This window comes from Urocitellus parryii, chromosome 4 (genome assembly GCF_045843805.1).
Source record: "Urocitellus parryii isolate mUroPar1 chromosome 4, mUroPar1.hap1, whole genome shotgun sequence".
NCBI classification, from domain to species: domain Eukaryota; kingdom Metazoa; phylum Chordata; class Mammalia; order Rodentia; family Sciuridae; genus Urocitellus; species Urocitellus parryii.
Window position 1 is genome coordinate 68,970,105 of NC_135534.1, and position 18,583 is coordinate 68,988,687.

General features: G+C 43.5%; 1 protein-coding gene across 5 annotated transcripts in view; it reads right to left on the reverse strand.

Annotated features, from left to right (window-relative positions):
• Nucleotides 1-18,583, reverse strand: part of Tenm4 (teneurin transmembrane protein 4) — a 375,231-nt gene that overhangs the window by 89,874 nt on the left and 266,774 nt on the right. For 3 of the 5 annotated variants that reach the window (XM_026387278.2, XM_026387277.2, XM_026387276.2), the window contains 3 exons: nt 18,290-18,475; nt 10,911-10,937; nt 3,619-3,765 (listed from right to left, as the gene is read on the reverse strand). In XM_026387278.2, the coding sequence (XP_026243063.2) occupies nt 3,619-3,765; nt 10,911-10,937; nt 18,290-18,475 (360 nt within the window). The remainder of the gene's footprint in view (nt 1-3,618; nt 3,766-10,910; nt 10,938-18,289; nt 18,476-18,583) is intronic. The other 2 variants (XM_026387274.2, XM_026387275.2) reach the window with 1 other exon arrangement.

Here is an 18,583-nt window from a genome sequence, read left to right on the forward strand (position 1 = left end):
TCATACCACATTCATCATAGTGTGGATGAACAATCGCTTGGCACGCTGTAAAAGGACACCTGAGTGACTGTACTGTGCCACAGCCCACTTAGTCTGAGGAGTGCTCACTGCATTTCTAGAAAGAGAGGGCACTAGGAGTAGGTGGGGTGCTCCAGGCTCACCAGGCCATGTGCCATGACTCGCATTTGGGGTTCGAGTCTGGTCTGGTCTGTGTTAATGACTTTCCGTGTGACTGTGAAGTATATGATGTCACCTCCCCTTTCTGGGCTCCAGTTTCTCTGTCTGTAACAAGCAGGGGAGAAGGAGGAGGAGCTGAAGTTGATTTCTCAGATGTGCCTTCTGGCCCTGTTACTCAACATTAAACTCTGCTAATTCCTTCTTCAGGCCCTTGAGTCATTTCAACCATGAACAACCACTCAGCAAGACTCTAACACTATTTCCTTCCACTCTAAATTATGTATCTGGGATTACGCTGCATTCACTGTCATGGCTGAAATAAAAGCACTTATTTCATTCTGACTCCATTAGATTTAGTCATTTGAATGACAATTTCTTCCAAATGACTGTGAGCTTCCTGAAGGAGAAAGACTGGGCCATGTTCACTGGTCCTCATATCCCCTCAGGAAAGAGCATGGGGCCTTGAGACAGCAGGGACCCAAAACGTGTGGTGCTCAACTGCACTGAAAAGAGCCCGATGCTAAATGTGGCCCACGCTCACGTTCCTCATGTAGGGCACTCTGTTTTCCCTTCCCAAACTGTCTCTGTAGGCAAGGCCAGTGAGGATGAGTTTTGTTTGTCTCTGGCCCTATAGCTATTTCATATGTGCCCCCCTGAGAAGCAGGGGCCCCCTGAACCTTCCTCTGGTCTTCCCCAATGGATGGAGAGATCACTGAATCAAGAGGATCTCAAAGTGAGATGTTTCCTCATTTCACAGTTGAGAACCCAAGGCCAAAAATTCTTGACAATCCATCCTCCCCAGATGGTTGTATTTCTAATCACAACAACTCATGGAAGTTCTTCCTGGCTGGACTGGAAGCCCCTTGGGACAGGGACCATGTCACTGTTTCCAGGAGGGCACCCAGACACCTGATAACATCAGGTGGACAAGTGGCTGCTCTTTCAACACAGTAATCCCACTGTATTGCAATTACCTGCTGTTTCCCTCTTCTCCACCTCTAATCACGAATTTTGCACAGGCAGGATCTATGTCTTATTTATCTCTGAAATCCTAGTACACTGGACAGGACTTGGTGCAGTGTAGACACCCAGTTTACATTTGTTGAGGCAGTAAATGAAATCACATTTCCATGCTATTGTATAGCATTGCTAAAAGGATTGTATAAACTCATTTCAGTCCCTAACATGCTCCAAAAAATGTAAGAGGTATATTTTCCTACAATTGGGGATTTTCTGATCATTCTTTTCTACTTCCCGCTGGCTCATCTCTGAGAGCAGATGGAGTAGGATCCAATCCCCTGGGGTTGGGCTCAGCCCCATTTCTATGACAAAAGGTTCTTCCACCAAAGCAGTGGGGCTTTGGGCTACTGTGTGCCCAGGCCATATGTAAGCACTGGTGGGCTCCAGTGCTGGGAGGGCTGGCTCTGAAGTGTGACAGACAAGTTATACTGGAATTGGATTTCAAGGAAAGAATAAATGAACCCTGTTCTATAAGCCAGTCTTGCATGCGTGTTAGAGGGGAGTGTGCTCTTTCTCCACATTTCCCAAATATATTCAGTTCTTTTACTGCCCAGATGTTCAACAGCTGTTTGAAGGCGTTGGCCAAGATACTGAACTCTTGAGAAGAGAATGACTTCATGGTGAGGCTGCTCTCCCCTTCTCTTCTATTACAAGGGTGTGACTGTTTGTCATTGGCATGGTGCCCATAAAGGCAAAGGGAAGGGGATGCTGGGCAAATCATGCAGATAATATAGGCTGATGTCTCTTCCCTACGAAGAGCAAATGAGATTGTTCTTTATCTTGCCTGAAAGCAGGAATTCTCAATGCCCTTCCCTGCTCTGCCCTGACTTTCCCCATGATGGTCTTTCTAAATGGAAAGTTCTTTCCTTTCCAAGAAACTCCTTCCTATTCAAGTATCAACTTCCTGATGAATGTTTTCCTACTCCCCCCACAACGAACATAAAACCCAGTAACAGCACTTATCACAGAACATGAACATTCAACTTTGGGCCTCTTTCCCTCCTTGAGCTCCTAGGGTACAGGGACAGGACTTAATCATCTCTGTACCTGGCAAGAGTCCTAGTCCCATCTGGATATTTATGCAGCACAAGAATTAATAAACTCCACAAGTTTCAGGTTGATTAAGGGCCATTTCAACACTGTGAGATCTCAGAAGAACATGCACCTACTGTCTGTCTTGCTATTAAGACCAATGTCAGTCCTAAGCTCCTGGTTGACAGTTACTCCCCTAGGCCCAGACCTGTATGCATCAGGCCTGGCTGCCTTCTGGATTTGGGCAGTAGGCAGAAGGACTGAAGGGAATCTCAGATAATAACCAGTAGTTTGAAACAGCCATTTCTGGCTACAAATGAACCAGAGAAATATTACACACTTGGCTTTCTAATTCTTATAATGCTTTCAGATTTTAGAAATACCCAAGGAAAAAAATTTCCAAAGATTGGGGTGCTGAGTTTCTGTTCTGTTGACTTATTACTCTGTAGTATACTAGAAAGTACCTTGGTATAAAGAGAAGGTAGCTGCAGAAACAACTCCAGACAACAGTTGGGCCATCATTAGAAAAGAATGGTTAATTGTCCTGATGTTCTTTTCCATATCTTTATCCTTTTCTTTTCCTAATAATCCCTTGAGATCCGTAGAACAGGCATCATCCAGGTGGCAAAGTAGAATACATTCTGGTTGTATTTATGCAAGTTTATACAACAGAGAAATGAAGCCTAATTGTATGTCTATTATAAAAACTGGAATGGCCCTCATGGTCCCATCTTCTACATAGGGAGAATGAAGCCCAGAGACAATAAGTAGCTCACTAAGGATTGCACGGGGAGTCAAAGTCAGAGCTGGAATTAGAACCCAGGTCTTTTCATTCTCAGATAATGAAAGTTCCCCAAGACTAGCCTCTCATTCTTTGGGTTTTAATTATCTAGCACTTGAAAAAAATCCAAAGCAAAGGCAAATTCCATGGCATACCCAGAGGGACAGAGGGTATGGAGGTAATGGTGTTTCCCCAAATCAGAGAAGAGCCCTTCATCAAAGGTAATCCAATGTCCTTTCCCTGGAGGAGCAGCCTCAACAGCTTTTGCCACACAGAACTGGATGGCCTCTTCTTAGCACCTCCAGAGAGGAGCTCATAACTTTGCCAGGCAACTCATCCCACTGTTGAATCATGGGAAAACTCTTTTTTCTATGTACCTTCTTCTCTATCCTGGCTGCTGGATGCCAATTAATTTCATTTATGTTAGTTAATTTTAAAGAATCCAAATGGAACAACTATTGACATTGTACTCAATCCTTAAGCCACATATATAGTTCTTGCTTGCCCAGTGCCCCCCCCCACACTGTACAGCTGGTGTGGAAGCCTGTTAACTCAGTAATGCCACTTGCCCCAGGAGCTGCTGGGGCCCATGGGTGCCAGATCCCTACCTCCATCGTTGTCTTTGCTGTCTCCACAGGCGGTTTCCATGGAAGTGTCACAGCCTGCTCCTCTCCAGCCCAGCTGGCAGACGCAGTGCCACCCATTCAGGTCCAAGGTACATCTGCCGTTGCCATTGCACAACCCAGGACAACCCTCTGCAAGACAAAGGATACAGAGTCGAGGTCTGCCCATGCACCACCGACTGCCTTCCCACACAGCCACTCTGCCAGCAGCTCGCACTGTGCCTCCACATCCATTAACCCATCAGTGTCACAGTAGACCAGGAAGACAGGTGGCATTAAGGCCTGCCACTTCATAGAGAAGGCAACTGAGACTCAGAGGCAAAGGGATTTGCTAAGGTTTCAGGCAGAAGTAGCAGGATAGGTCTGGAACCCACACCCTCTGCATCTACAGCTTTCCCCTTCATGGTGATTGGATTCTGGGGCTGCAGACAGTGGGTGGAGGCCTGGCTCAATCTGACCAGAGGAGTTTCTGCACAGGCCTTGCTCCTTATTCCTTCTCCTGTGCTCCCCTTTGTTCTGGCTGCTGTCTGGAACAAAGGAAACATCTCTCTGTTTATTCCTCTTGTCCCTTGGCACTTCTGGACTCAACTCTAAAGGGTTCTTCTTTTTTCAACTCTTGTTACTAGGTCAATTTTATTGGACCTCAGGCTTTTGACTTATTTTGTTCTATTTTCCCCTAGGCCACTGTCTTTGTTTTGAGGACTTATGTCTTTTTCTTACCATCTTGTCTATGTTATACTTTGAAGAGGACTCTGCACCCAGAGGCGCTCTATAACTATGGTGAGAGAGACAAACTTGTGCTGTCTGCAAGTGCCAACGCAGGCTCAGGTAGGCTGCTCTGCTTCTATTTTGTGCATCTGTATATCTATCTGCCCACCTGTCACTTATTCAGCACCTTCTCCAGGTTAGTGCTATAGGCTCAGAGATGAATAAGACTTAGATCTTATTCTTGAGGAGCATGTAGTTTATCAAAGGACACAAATTTGAATAAGCAAAAAAAATCACTGTGAAGTATCTTAAGAGAGATCTAAAAGATATGGGAACTGAACAGGTGTAGCCATCTGCAAGGGCTGCAGGTGACTTAATCAAGATGGCCAGGCAATATTTAGTCTGTGCTGGTTCTTTGACTCTAGGACCAGGTGGTGAGTCTAAAACTTTATTGCTCTAAGGACTTTTGATTGTTGACTGATACTCCAATGGCGAAGAAAAGAACATGTTCATTTTCACTTGAGATGGGCAACAGAGAGACCGATCAATCTGGGCACTGTGTTTTCCATGTAAAGGAAGAAACAACTGTTGAGTGTTTCTCCAAGCCTAGGAGGTATTCCTCTAGAGGTTTTGGAGCAGATGTAGAATATGTGATCTTTGCCCAGTGGAAGCTATTGGGAAAGAAGAAAAGCCATCAGCATGGCCACCCCCAAAAGTGATTAAAAAGGAAGTTGTGAACATGGGTCCTAGGAGAAGTGCTGTGATGTGCAGGAGTTACCGGGACACCATCTCAACAGTCAGCTTTGGCCATCCCTAGTGATCTAAGCATTTGCAGTCTCTCTGTCCCCAATTAGTCTTATTTAAATTTTTGTCAATCCAGCTGGGAGTTGCTTTTAATTAAAGCTCATTTATATTTGGGTTAGTCTTGAAGGAAGATGGGTCTGATCTTTAAAAATGTTAGCAGACTGGGCTGGGGTTGTGGCTCAGTGGTAGAGTGCTCGCCTAGCACACATGAGGCACTGGGTTCGATCCTCAGCACCACATAAAAATGAAATAAAGATATTGTGTCCACCTACAACTAAAAAATAAATTTAAAAAAATGGTGGCAGACTGATTTATTGTAGTCTGCTATATCCTCCTATCAGAACATCTTCTGTCTAAAAGCACAAGTATGGAGCCATGTCAAAGGCTGGGTCTACCACCCAGTGGCTGTGATTCAGCATATTATTCACTTTCTTCTTACTTGTCATACAGTGGTACTGGGATGGCTAAGACCAGGAATACATGATGCGTGAAACCTGGTACACAGCAAAACCCTCTACCTCCCTTTATTTTCTTTCTATTTGGGAGAAGGTATATCATATCCTAAGTTGTTATTCTAACCTCAGGTAGAGCTCAGAAAACAAAATAGGAAACAGAGGCAGTTACCTAGATTAGAATGAGCCAACTTGTCCTATGAAGGTCCACACAGAATAAGTTTAGCTTTGTGAGCCATAGGGAATCTGTTCTAAATACTTACTCTGGCACTGTAGCTTGAAAGCAGATGCACATAATTTATAAATGCATAAGCACCACTGTGTTCCTGTAAAACTTCATTTACAAAAGCAAGTAATGGGCCTGATATGGTGTATTGGCTGTAATATGCCAACTCCTGGTTGAAACGCTTCAGGACAATGATCATAGGCTGGGGATCTACTATGGCTAGCCGCTGCACTAGATATTTTGCATGGATTATTTCTAAAGTAACTAGCTTTTGTTAAAATTTTTCAGGTCCTGATTTTCAGGGCAATTCCAATTTCATACTATGTAATCCTAAATTTTTAATAAAAACCGTGTGTCATAATAGTAGGGACTTCAGAGCTGGACAAACCTTATTTCAAATTTTAGTGCCATTATTTTATTTCCTACTCATGTGATGACTGGCAAATTAGCTCTAAGCTTCAGTTTTCTCATCTGTAAAGTGGAGATAATACCCAATTCAAAGAGTTGATGAGATGATTAAATGAGATAACATACACCACTTATTTAGCACAGTGGGTACCTTACATAGGTATTTAATAAGTGGCAGCTGTTATTAGATTTTTTTAAAAAAAAACTTTGTATAACTTCATTAAGAAATCTAGAAGCCAGAAAAGAACTCTTTGCCAGTCCAAACTGTGTCAATGTTTGAATCTGAATCTATGGTCTTCAGGAGTACAAACCTTGCTAAAGAGAGGATCTAACCCAGTGACAAGGTCCTGGGGTCAGCATGCAATGCAGAGAGCAGGGCCATATGTCCCAGCCAGACCTACGCATGCTTCCCTAGCAGATAATTTCTCTTAGAAAATATTTTAAGTATTCTTAAGTGAATAGTGCAATTAGTTTAATGGTCTCACCCCCTCAGTTAGAATGTAAACTTCAAAAAGAAAACTTCGGGCCATGGATGGTGGCACACACCTGTAATCCCGACAGCTCAGGAGGCTAAAGTAGGAGGATCACAAGTTCAAAGCCAGCCTCAGCAACTTAGCGAGACCCTAAGCAACTCAGTGAGACCCTGTCTCAAAATAAAATAAAAAAGGCCTGGGGATGTGGCTCAGTGGTTAAGCACCCCTAGGTTCAATCCCCCATACCAAAACAAAAAAATAAAAAACAAAAAACAAACCACCTTTGGGCCTAATCCAGTGCTTGCACATAGTAGGCACTTAATTGTACTTGGTGAAATGAACCAATGGATGAGAAAAGAGCTAGATTCTTGTACCTCTTGTCTAACCTGTGGGAGTTGGGAAACCAACTTTTCCTCTTTTGGTCTCAATTTTTTAATTTATAAAATAAGGTTTTAGATGAGATGATCTATTATGTCCTTCTAGCACAATCGACCCAATAGAAAAGGTCAAAACAACATTAGGTTCAGTGGTTCTATGCTTAAATTCAACTCAGCATTTACTGGATGCCAGACCTTGTGTTAATTTGTGGGTATAAGGAGATGAGATATATCAAGAATTTTATATTCTATCTATACCTTGCTTTGTTCCAGGCAGGATTTCAATTTGGTTTTACAATCTTAAACAATACTTCTTATAGTGAATTTTGTGAAATACTAGTTCTAAGAGGTCCTCAGAAAGAGGCGTTTGTAGTCAAATAAGGTCAGAAAATATTGCATCCTATATTTTTATCTTAGAAAGTCACACTGAATGTCACTATGTTTATTAAAGAAACCTGCTTATTTGATTATTGGAGCATTTTCTAATTTGACTTCAGAATTCTTCTTCCACATAACCCTGTAATATTCTATTCCATGACACCCCCTTTGGGAGCCTTGCTCTTGTGCACTTCTCTGGGTGCCTAATGTGCACGTTCTGCGTTGACTCTGAGGCTGTCTGCAGGGTCAGTTGTTCCCAGGGAAGGAAAGGGAAGCTTTTAATATGGAACCACTGTCCACAGTCAATTTCTTCAAATGGACCAAGTTACACCCCGAGAACCTGCACTGTCCCATTGGTTTCAGAGGGACTTCAGAGTATCTGTGGATGGAATGAAGTTCCTTCCCTCTCATCCCACACTTGGCTTCTGGGATAATCAGGCCCCCATTAGCAAGAATGAGGAAGCCTCCTTCAGGGCAACCTGCTGACTTTCTTAAAGTGATATGCCCCTCCTTCCCCATGGCGGAAACTCATTAATTCCACAAACCTGAAACTTATCAATAATTCAGAGAGGCCGAGTAACATCAACAATCCCCTCTGGAAGGACTCACACCAGGCGTGTTTGCTAGAGCCAAAATAATGTAATTTTAAGGTTTAGAGAAGGGCTTTTAGAAAGAAGCACTGCCCTTTAAATGACAAGGGATTGCTTTATCTTCAACATCCTGCTTAGGCCTATGAAGAAGCCCCCTTGCAGCTAAGATCTGGTGTGACTAGAAGACTCTCAGAATCCTTAGAGGTATTTATTTTTCAGTTAAGTGGCAAGGGGGCTATGCGATATACATGTCATATATCAAATGCCCCCTTTCTTTAGGTTTTCCTTCTGGCCCTCTTGTACTTTTTCATCTTGACATGCACTTCTGCATACCAGGTCACCATCTTTTCTTACCTAGATGTTAGTAAATAACCTGCTAATTGGTCTTCTTGTCTCTAGAAACACTGTCCCCCCCACCCCTGCCCCCAGATCTTTTACAATAGGGCCAGATTGATCCTTCCAAATCACAAATGTGTGTTATCCCGATTTTTAAAAAAAAATCTTCAGTGGCTCTCTCATAATCTCTCTTGAATTCCATAATCTGCAAGGCCCCTGCCTAATCTGGTGGGGGTCTCTTTTTCTGGCCCTCACATCCCCTATCATAACTCTCACCACACTTTGTTGGAATTGATTTTGTGTTTTTCTGTTGACTTCAGGCACTCTGAGGGTAGGGACCCTTTCTTTAGGGCAGTATTCACTTAAAATTTTCAGGTCCTGATTTTCAGGGAAGTTCTAATTTCATACTATTCAAGACTGAATTTTTAATAAAAACCACACAGTGGGGACTTTTTATAATGGTGATTACTTTGAAGCTGGACAAACCTCAGTTCAACATATTTGTTGAGTGAGTATTGCTACCAATATTCTCTACCAATGCAATTGGAAAGAGAGTACAAAAATGGGCTTTTCTTCGAACTGCAAAATATGTGCTCTAGACAAGTCCTGACCTTGCGTAGTATAGGGCTCTGAATTCATGTTTAGAATTAGTACCCATTATACCAGAATGTCAGCCAGATGCGGGCTTGGTTCAGACCTAGATTTTGCCAAGAAACATTTGTCTTTTAAAGCAAGTTATGATTCACTGACCTAATCCAACTAAAGGTCTGGTGATGATATTTTTGGAACTAAGGATTAGAACAGTTGGCTTGAGATAAGATGCAGGCCACTTCCCTGTAAGGATGCCAGCTTAGAAGGTATAGTTTGAAGGATAAAATTTTAGAAATTGTGGGACATTTTCAGTGACTTATGGTGGTAGGAGGTAGAATGTTGGAAACATGGATTGGGTTGGGAACTCCAAAGCCCCGGCTCAACCACTTCTTGGGGTGTGATTTAGGAGGAGTCATATGACTCCCTCAGTTTCCTTTTTCAGTCAAATGGGTATAATCATATCTGTTCTCTTAAAAACATTCACAAACCTCAAGCCTCATAAAAAACCAACTTCACATAGTAGGAAAAATTCCATCAAATAATAATTCCATTATTAAATTTTGTCCATCCTGAAGATTTCTCTGATGAAAATAATGTGTCAAATCTGTTTTCAAAATGCTCAGAGGCACTTGTCTTTCCTGCTGGAATGATTTTATTGTCAGTTGAGGGCCAGCACGTGAGTGGTGAGAAGGCTTGCCTCTTATCACCTGATGGGTCCTAGTGGCTCTTGTGCTGTATCTGGCAAAGATGTCCCAGCAAAGCCTGGGTCCATTATCATTCTCCCAAACCCTTTCCACGTAGTTTAAATTAGCTGTTATCTCTTATTAAAAAACAATTTTGCTTTTTCTGTTAATTAAAAAATTAATCTGGCTAATGAAGTCCTCCAAATGAAAGGTGAGAATAAGAATACGATGATAAAATAGCATAATAGCACGTTCACCAAGCATCATTCCTGCCCATGCACCAAGCACTTGACATTCATTGTTTCACAACCCTCATGCTAACCCTGAGAAGACTCAAGTGAAGTGACTCCTCCAGGGTCACCTAGTTTGTCAAGTGTGGGATCTGGGATTCAAATCCCCACACTCAGACTACAAAATACCTGTCCTCGCATGTTTTGTACAGGTGCTAAGTTAGGGCTTGATGAGGAAAAGATTAATATGACATGATATGTCTCCTTGGGGACCTCATTGTCCTATCACATACCTGATCATTCTCAGACATAGTCTTAGAGCAGTGAGGCCAATTTGGAAATTTAGGCATCACTAAATTCACATAAATGTTTAAAATGTCATGAATTACTTTGCCTTTAGGGAATATTCTTCAAAGACAAAACTTACCAAAGCCAGGTCTTCTCTGAAAAAGAAAACAAACAACAAACAAATAGACCCCCACTCCCTGAGGCCAGAGTCTGTTTCCCCTTGTCTCCAGAGCCTGGCCCCTGTACCTAGTACTCGGTAGGTGCTCCTTAGGTGGCTGCTGGATGAAGAAATATGACAGCAAGAGCATATGGTCCTCACAGTTTCTTAGCTTGCTCTTGGGTCTATTCCTCTCTCAGGCCACCCAGCTGGTTCCCAGCATCTTAATTCTGATGGACCAGGGGCCATAAGGGATGGGCAGGGTGACATGAGATGGGATGGAATAGGTGAAGGGTGTATGTACTGGGGGGAAGGACAACAGCACAGTGGTGATGTCACAAATAGATCTGAGCAGCTTAGGCAGAGAATGACACTCCAGGTATATCAATCACCTCGCTACCAAACACCCGTCCCTGCTGGGCAGTGGATGCTGTGACAAAGCTGGGGATGTGGCAGTGTCTAGACATCATCATGCTTATGGGGTGTATATACATTTTTATATACACGTTTCTTCTTTTATGCTCATCACAAACACACACACAAGACAACAGGAAAATAGAGGAAGGAAGACCATACCTTTAACTACCCTATCCAGATAGTGAGCTTGGGAGATAAAAGACAGGACATTTAAGGTAGGACCCAGTAAGTGCAGTACTGCCTGCCACATGACCATGCCAGGTGCTAAGGAGACACAGGGGGAGGTCCCCCTGCCATGGAGGGGGAAAAAATAACCCAAAGATAAGATGACAGGGGAGAGGAAGGAGAGCAAGCACATTCTCCAGGAAAGACCAAAGGAACATGGGCTCATTCTGGGATCCAGGCACTTGTCAATGTGATCAAGAAGACACATGGATAAGGAAAACAGGGGAAAGGAGGATGGGAAGCTGCAAAAGTGGCCACACTCCTGCTCCGTCAGGTTCATCCAAGTTTATGGAAAACTAGAACTTGCCCTTGTCTACCCAGAGCAGCATCCAACCTCCCCCAAGGGGAAGTAGTGATACTAAGAACAAGCTGTCCAGGCAGAGGTGTTCCCAAGAAGCTGGAATTTAGAAATATGCAAAATTTGAATCATTTCTGATATGTACTAGGAAGAGTGAGTTGAGTCTCTGGTCAAATATACCACTAGCTTGTCTGTTTACCATTCTTGAATTTTTCATGTACACATGTGCCCATATGTACTTGAATGCAGAATGCTTGGTGTTCAAGTAAGATGCATTCCTACTTTGTGCACCTTCCATAGAATGTGAGGTGTGGATCAATGGATGTCATGGTGAAACACCAGAAAAAGAAAACCTGACCACAAGTCAGTGTTTACTAACCCCAAAGATACAGTGCTGCGTGCTTTGTCTTACAGTGGCAGGGCTATGTCCAAGCCTAGAATTACTTGGCCATTTAAGGTTTTGCCTGTTATGGGGCTGAGTGTCAAACATTGCTTTGATGTGAACTCAATGTGCATATAAGCAAGCCACTGCCTCTGTGTTCAGAGCAGGGCTATCTCTCCAATCCCAGCATAAATCATTTATCCATTTTGCCTTGCCCTTTGAGGAGCTTCCCTTTCTCTGTCTTCCTGTGCCTCCTTTTCATGTGTTTCCACAAATGCCAGGCAGATGGCACTCTCCCCTTTAAAGCCCCTTGATACTTCAGCCAGGCTGCACCCCTCCTCAGCTCAATTTCACACAGGAATAAAAAATCCCAAAGATAGGGCTGGACTGCAGTGGCATGACCTAATCTGGAAGCCCTAGTATTCTATATACTGTAAAAATGTTATTACTCTTTTCATAAAAAATTAAGTTCTATTTTTCAGTCCTCTGGCTAGACAAGAGATGGTTGCTGTTTATCAAGATATACTGGCCTCAAAAGATTGGTGGACAAAGAGGTACGTTCTTTGTTCAGGTGTCCATGTGCTGCTGTTTCAAGATGTGTTCCTGGAGGTGCATGGCCAAGTGGAAAATTGGGAATAGGAAATGAACAGGGCCTGCATGCATCCCTTCATTCTTAGAGATGCCATGGAGTCCATGAGAGCTGGATATCAGGAGGGAATGTGAAGGAGCGTGGCTTATCAAGCAGGAGTGGATAGACGAAGCTGTGGAATGCCAAGCAGGAAGGACCCTCATGAGAAAATGAAACACAGGACTGCCCGCATGAAACACAGCCTAGGGAGCATCTCTGGCTAAGGGGAAGACTTAAGACTTCCTTGATGCTTGGTTCATCTGTCATTTTAGTTTTAGTTGCGCTTACTCATCACATTTTGCAAAGTAGTTTAAAATTTCTTAGACATCATTTCCCAGGATGTCATGGAGCTTTGCCTTCAAAGAGCAAGAACACCGGGGATTCAGGTGGTTTTCTCAGTTTTCATCTGCAAAGTTTCTGGAAGGTCCTAATCATAAGTACTTAAAAGAACTCTGAACCCAGTTACAGAAGGGGTGAAGTGAGCCTAGGGTTCCCTCCCAGGGATGGCAATCTTGGAGGAGACGCCATCACTGGGATCCAAAGGACAACACCACTGTGTGTCACCCACTTTGAGGGAGTTCTCCAGAGAAAAAACACTCCTGATTGTCTCCAAACTTAATGGTGGTATCATGGCTCTGGTGGTCAGTGAAGGTTCTATCCACTCTATAGTATATTCTCCTGAAACCCATGGGCTGACTTCAGAGAGTATTCTCTCTTCAAATGCCATTCAATTTTCAAAAATTATATAGTAATAAAGTTCTCCTCTGAGTGTAAATCTTTTTAAAATATCTTTAAAAAGTGCTTGCTAATTTCTCCAGACTGCAAGTAGGAACAGAAGCCAGTGGAAGTGACAGGCAGTCTCAGGTTACAATCAACATTGTGGCTTTTCAGGAGATAAGCAGGAACACTCAAAACTTCAAACCCTGACTCCACAAATCAAAAAGGATTCCTTTGCCACAAAGAGACTTCAAGCCACTCTGTGAATCCAAAAGCTGATAACAGCCAGTCAACACCAAGTCCAAGAGATTTCTGGGAATGGAACAGACTTTTCTTATCTCTGGCTATTGAAAATGGAAGTGACAACTGGGTCTTTGAAGTCCAATGTCATTTATTTATAAGACATATGCAGAAGTCCATGCTGTCACTGTGATTGCTTGAAAATCCAAACACGTATGCTCTTGAGTACAATCCTTTTAAAATTCATAATTTTAAAGTACCTACCAGCTTTTAGAAAAAATGATGCAAAGTCTGGGAGGTGAATTCAAGACTTCACAAAATCCTCTGCATCTTTCTCTTAGGACTTTAGGTTGAAAATGATGGCAGTAGAGTCATTTTTCTCATGGGTCATACTTATTTTTTTGACATTGCAGGCATGTTTTGTAGGTTCCTACCATCTTCTTCTCTATAGGCAAGAAACTGGAGATAGTGGGGGCACACAGCTTATGTGTTATAAAGACTGTGAACCTCTGGCATGAGGTTGATCTGGGAGGCCTAGGTCACTGGCATCTCTAAGACAACCCACACGACTCTTCTGTACCAACAGAGGTTTCCAAGACTTTCTTTCAGGACAATGCCAAGAAGCTTCAGGGCTCTTGTCAAAGGTTGTGGAGAACATGAAACTGGCTTTTCCATTCTTATGATCCAGGAGCCTCTGGTCAACTCTAATAGTCACATCACTGGTCCGTGTCAGGCCAGATGAAACGGAGATCAACACAGCAGGTGGTGCGTACAGGTTACAATCATCTGATCTTCTTTCAGGTGATGACAAGCCACCCAGGAGATGTTCTTGTTAAGGTCTTAGACACATTCATGCTCTTCTTTCTTTGGATAAAGGATGGTGGTGAATGGTGCCACCCTGAGAGGAACCCAAAGAGCCCAGTAGCTTTCCTTGATTCCCAGCCCTACTATGTGGGTGCTGAGCTCTCTAGAGCCATTTGCAATCACACTTTCCCTCCGAGAGTACCACTTCCTTCTCTCTTCTTGTCAGCATCTGTCCTGTAGGATCACAGGTGCTGTTGCAAGGAGATGCTTCTGAGGAAAGGATAAGCACAGGGCTATCACACAGGCTAAATCCCTGGGAGCAACTTGTGAGCTCTTGGTTAAGGATTGTCTGATTACAAAAAGGAAGTCTGAAAGCTACCACTCCAAAGTGGACGAGTGCTGCCAAAGATTCTGTGGCCTTCTCTATAATTTCCCTTCAAGGTGAAGTCTGGTTGTGTTCACTCAAGTAATTGCATCATCAGAGTTTTATTTTGATCTTTACTCCCAGAGGAGGCTTATGTTTAAGAATTAGGTTTTATGTGATTTGGATAGCTCTCCTGAAGTTGAGGAAATAATTCTGGATATCTGGCATCTTGAACAATCACAGCTTTGGGGTCAAGGTTGGAATTCTATAAATGTAATCAGAAGCTGGCACTTCCCACACATGTTTTGAGACTTCATAGATGAGGGGCACTGAGGTGAGTAAAGTAATCATCACAGGATTGATCCAAAATGTTAGCAGTGTCTTCAAAGAAATAGGAAAAATTAAACACCTTCTTAAATTTAACCATGAGTGTCAGGTTTTGCTAAGGAAATCAGAGGTCAAGCCCCAGGCGTAAGGGACCAATAAAATTTCTGGAAAAGACATCCAAAAACATGTTTTTGATGACTCTATGTTGACCATATACTTGACAGATAGACCCGAATCAATCCTTCTTACCTTAACTTCTCTACTTGGAAAACTGGGTCCCATGTATACCAGTGGGTTGCTAGTGTCAAGTAAGCAAGAGCAAAAACAAAGGATGGCTTAGAATGGCTTTTTCTTCATGGGATATTTTTAGGAGCAGGTGAATGGGTTCAGACTGATGGGTGTGCAGTTCTGTGGGTGGTGGAGAGGGCTGTCATTCCTCACCCCTGGACATGCCTGTGGCCACCCCATTCTGTGACGCACCTGCACTGGGAGAGAAACTGAGCCCTAAGCCACCATGTGGTTTTCCCACAGTGCTTTCACTAAAGACCTTTCTTCCAGATGCAAATAGACAGTAATTCCTAATACAAGGCATTAGGTTTCAGTGTGAACGTTCTTGCTGTTTGAAAAAACAACAACAACAACAAAACAAACCCCACCGAAAATCTGTCATTAAAGATGATGCCACTATCAAGTTCTCTCTTATTATGAAAACCAACCTCTTCTGAGAAAAATCAAGCAGATATTTAATTCCTACTGTAATAATCTGCTCTGGGAAATGTCATTGGGGTAAAAAGCTTCTCAGGTTGGGGATTGGTCATAGGGAGCCCAGCTTCATCTTTTTCTTTTGAGTTCTTCATTCCTGCTGGAAGGTAATCAGGTCATTCTTCCTGTTCATGGAGGGCAGCAGTGCACAAAGAGACCCTCCACTCTTCTTCTTCTATTGCATGGAGGACTCTGAACCAATGTCCTAGTTTTCTGGTGTGGGTAAAAACTATGACTATATTGCAGCATTGGAACTTGCTGCATGATAATGACCCATTGATAATAATGAAATCTGATAACGAGAGAACATTTAACACTTTAAAATTCTAACTTTTCACATCAGCAGATTTTTTTCTTTTCTTAAATCACCCTTGCATGAGTGAATTTTCTTGGAAACATAAGAAAATAGTCCTTATTACCATCAAAGATTAAAAGAGCGTTCTTCTCATTTCTATCTCAACAGGAAAAGGAAGGCACCCACTACTGTTTCTCTGAATTTCCCCCCATCCCTTATATCCTGCAAGGTCACTGAAGTGTTCCTCCAGCACCAGGGTGTTGGGTTTCCCATGGGGATGCAGGTGGCCACGGCACAGACCCACAGAGAGAAGGCTGCCATGCAGGAAAATCAGACAAGGACAAAGAAAATGCCCACCACACAATGAAGGGTAATAGAATTCTGAGCCAAAGTCCTTTCATCTGCGCCACTGTGACTAGTCCATTACTTCTCCAATGTCCTATGACATTTTTCTGGTATTTAGGACTGTCAACCTTCCTCTTCTATCATGCACATTTACCTTGATGTATTTCTTATCTGGAGGGAAAAAAAAAAAAACAAAAAAAAAAACATCTGCAACTCCGAGGAGGAATCTGTTCTTAAAGAGTGACAACAGGGTGAGCAAGGGAGGTAGAGAGGACAGTTTGACTTCTTGGCATCAAAATAAATGGGACCTTCTTAAAGCCAGGCTGATGAATATCCACAAGCCATTTGATATAGCGCAGCCTGCCCACGAGGCCTGCCATGAATCATCTGTGACTGGACTAAGGGAGAATTTCCCTCAGTCCCTAGTTATTGGACTCAGCTGAGATGTTTTATCTTATAAAAGTCTAACATTTGTAAACTTTTTGGAGATTGGAAAGGCAAGCGGAGGATTCTGTAAGCAAGTGATAGAAAACAGAATACGCTATCCTTGGGCTCTGATTTCTTTTTGAACAGAATGGGCCATCTTCTGGACTGTGAGACTGAAATGTCAGACTGACCTCTGTCATGCACAAAGGCAGAAGAGAGTGGCAAGCGGAGTTTAAAGAAGAGGGCCCCGGGGGGACTAGGGCCATATCTCATTAAGGGGTTTCCAGGACATTAACACAAAAAGCCATCAAGGAGTGGACAGTGAGATGACATGCTATCTTTGGCTGAGGAAGAGCAGGAAGGCTGCTGCCACTGTGGAGGAGTAAAGGCTGGGGCAGATTAGGTGAGGGACTCCAGGGCACTGAATAAGAAGGCACAGCCTTGGGAAGGACATGCGCTGGATGCTACCATGGAAAACCTGGCCTCTGTGGTGCTAGAACTTCAAACAGCTGCTGAGGAGGAAATCAAGCTGCAAATTCCTGATCTACCTCTTTAAAAGATACATGACCTTTAGACTCAGATCCTGAAACAGAGGAAATAATTCATACTTCTTCACTTTGTAAGGAGTATAAAGTAATGCAGTTAAAATCTCTAGCACAATGCTTGACACGGTCTACATATTTGAAAATTAGAAGCCATTATTATTAAATTAATAAGTGTAAGATGTTCCATAGCTATTTATTAACTCAGTGATTTCATCGGGGCAGGGACCAAGGGTATGAAGGAATGGCAAAACAAAACAAAACAGAAAACCCTAAAAAAGAAGAGTTAGCTCCTTTTGCTTAAAATTCTTTGTCCCTTGAAAGCTTAAGAGTTTCTCTAAGACCCAAGAGGTCTCCTCCAAGCTGGAGAAGCACCTGGAATCCTGCTTTCTCAAGCCACGTGCTCACCATCTGATTACAGACCCTTCCTTTTGAAAAAATGGAAGGGGAAGAAGTTAAAACACACACAAACCAGTTGATTCAATAAAAAGCTTTTGGTGAGTGTTCATTCCAGGATAATAAACCAAGCAAAACGTCTGGCTGTGTTTAAAATCAACAAAACCAGCAGGAAAGGCAGAGAGAGGAAAGGCAATGGGGAGATGAGCTTGTTTTTAAAGCTGCTAACAGTGCTGCTGCAGCGGGGGCGGGTGCTGAGGACACCCCAAGAGAGGAGAAAGGAGACAGATGCAGACAGGATGGATGCTGAGGGCAGCAGAGGGGAAATGCAGATGTGGCCTAGGTCCTGTGGAGAGCTTCCCCAGGGTTCCAGGCCTGTCTGGGAGCCTCCGAGGCCAGTGAGAGTGGAGACTCAGAGACAGTGAAGCTGATATCCATGGCTATGTGTATGGACTGCTCCACTGTGTGCAGGCTTGTGCGGAGTTCTTTACCTGCATTCTTCTCCCCATCCCACAGGTAAAGAAACTGAGCCTTTCACCTGGAAAGGGCTAAACAGCAAGGTGTGCTAACCAGCTAACTGGGACCTGGGAAATATAAACTGGGAAGACTAAAGGTTGAAAACACCACATTGTGAATTTAAATCCAATTGACATCAGGAAAAGCCAGTCATAATGTCATCAGATGAAAGGACTTTTGACCCCTTCCCACATGCAATGGAGACCCAGGCTAGTGACCCCACAGACAAAGGTGTCCTGCAGACCCAGACCAGGTATCCTGGGCGCCGTACCGATGGTGCAGTGCTCGCCGTTCCACCCGGGACTGCACTCGCACTTGCCGTCGCGGCAGGTCCCATGCTCTGCACAGCGCGGGTGGCAGGCTCGCTGGTCACACGCTGCCCCCATCCAGCCATCCTCACAGCGACAGGTGCCCCCCACGCAGACGCCATGGCCACCACAGTCGGCAGCACAGATCTCTGTAGGCAGAAGGTGGGAGGAGGAGAGAAAGAAACAACTACTGAGCAAGTCACTCCTGGGGACAGGATCACACTTGGTTACCTACTAGGCTTCTGTGAGTGATCAGG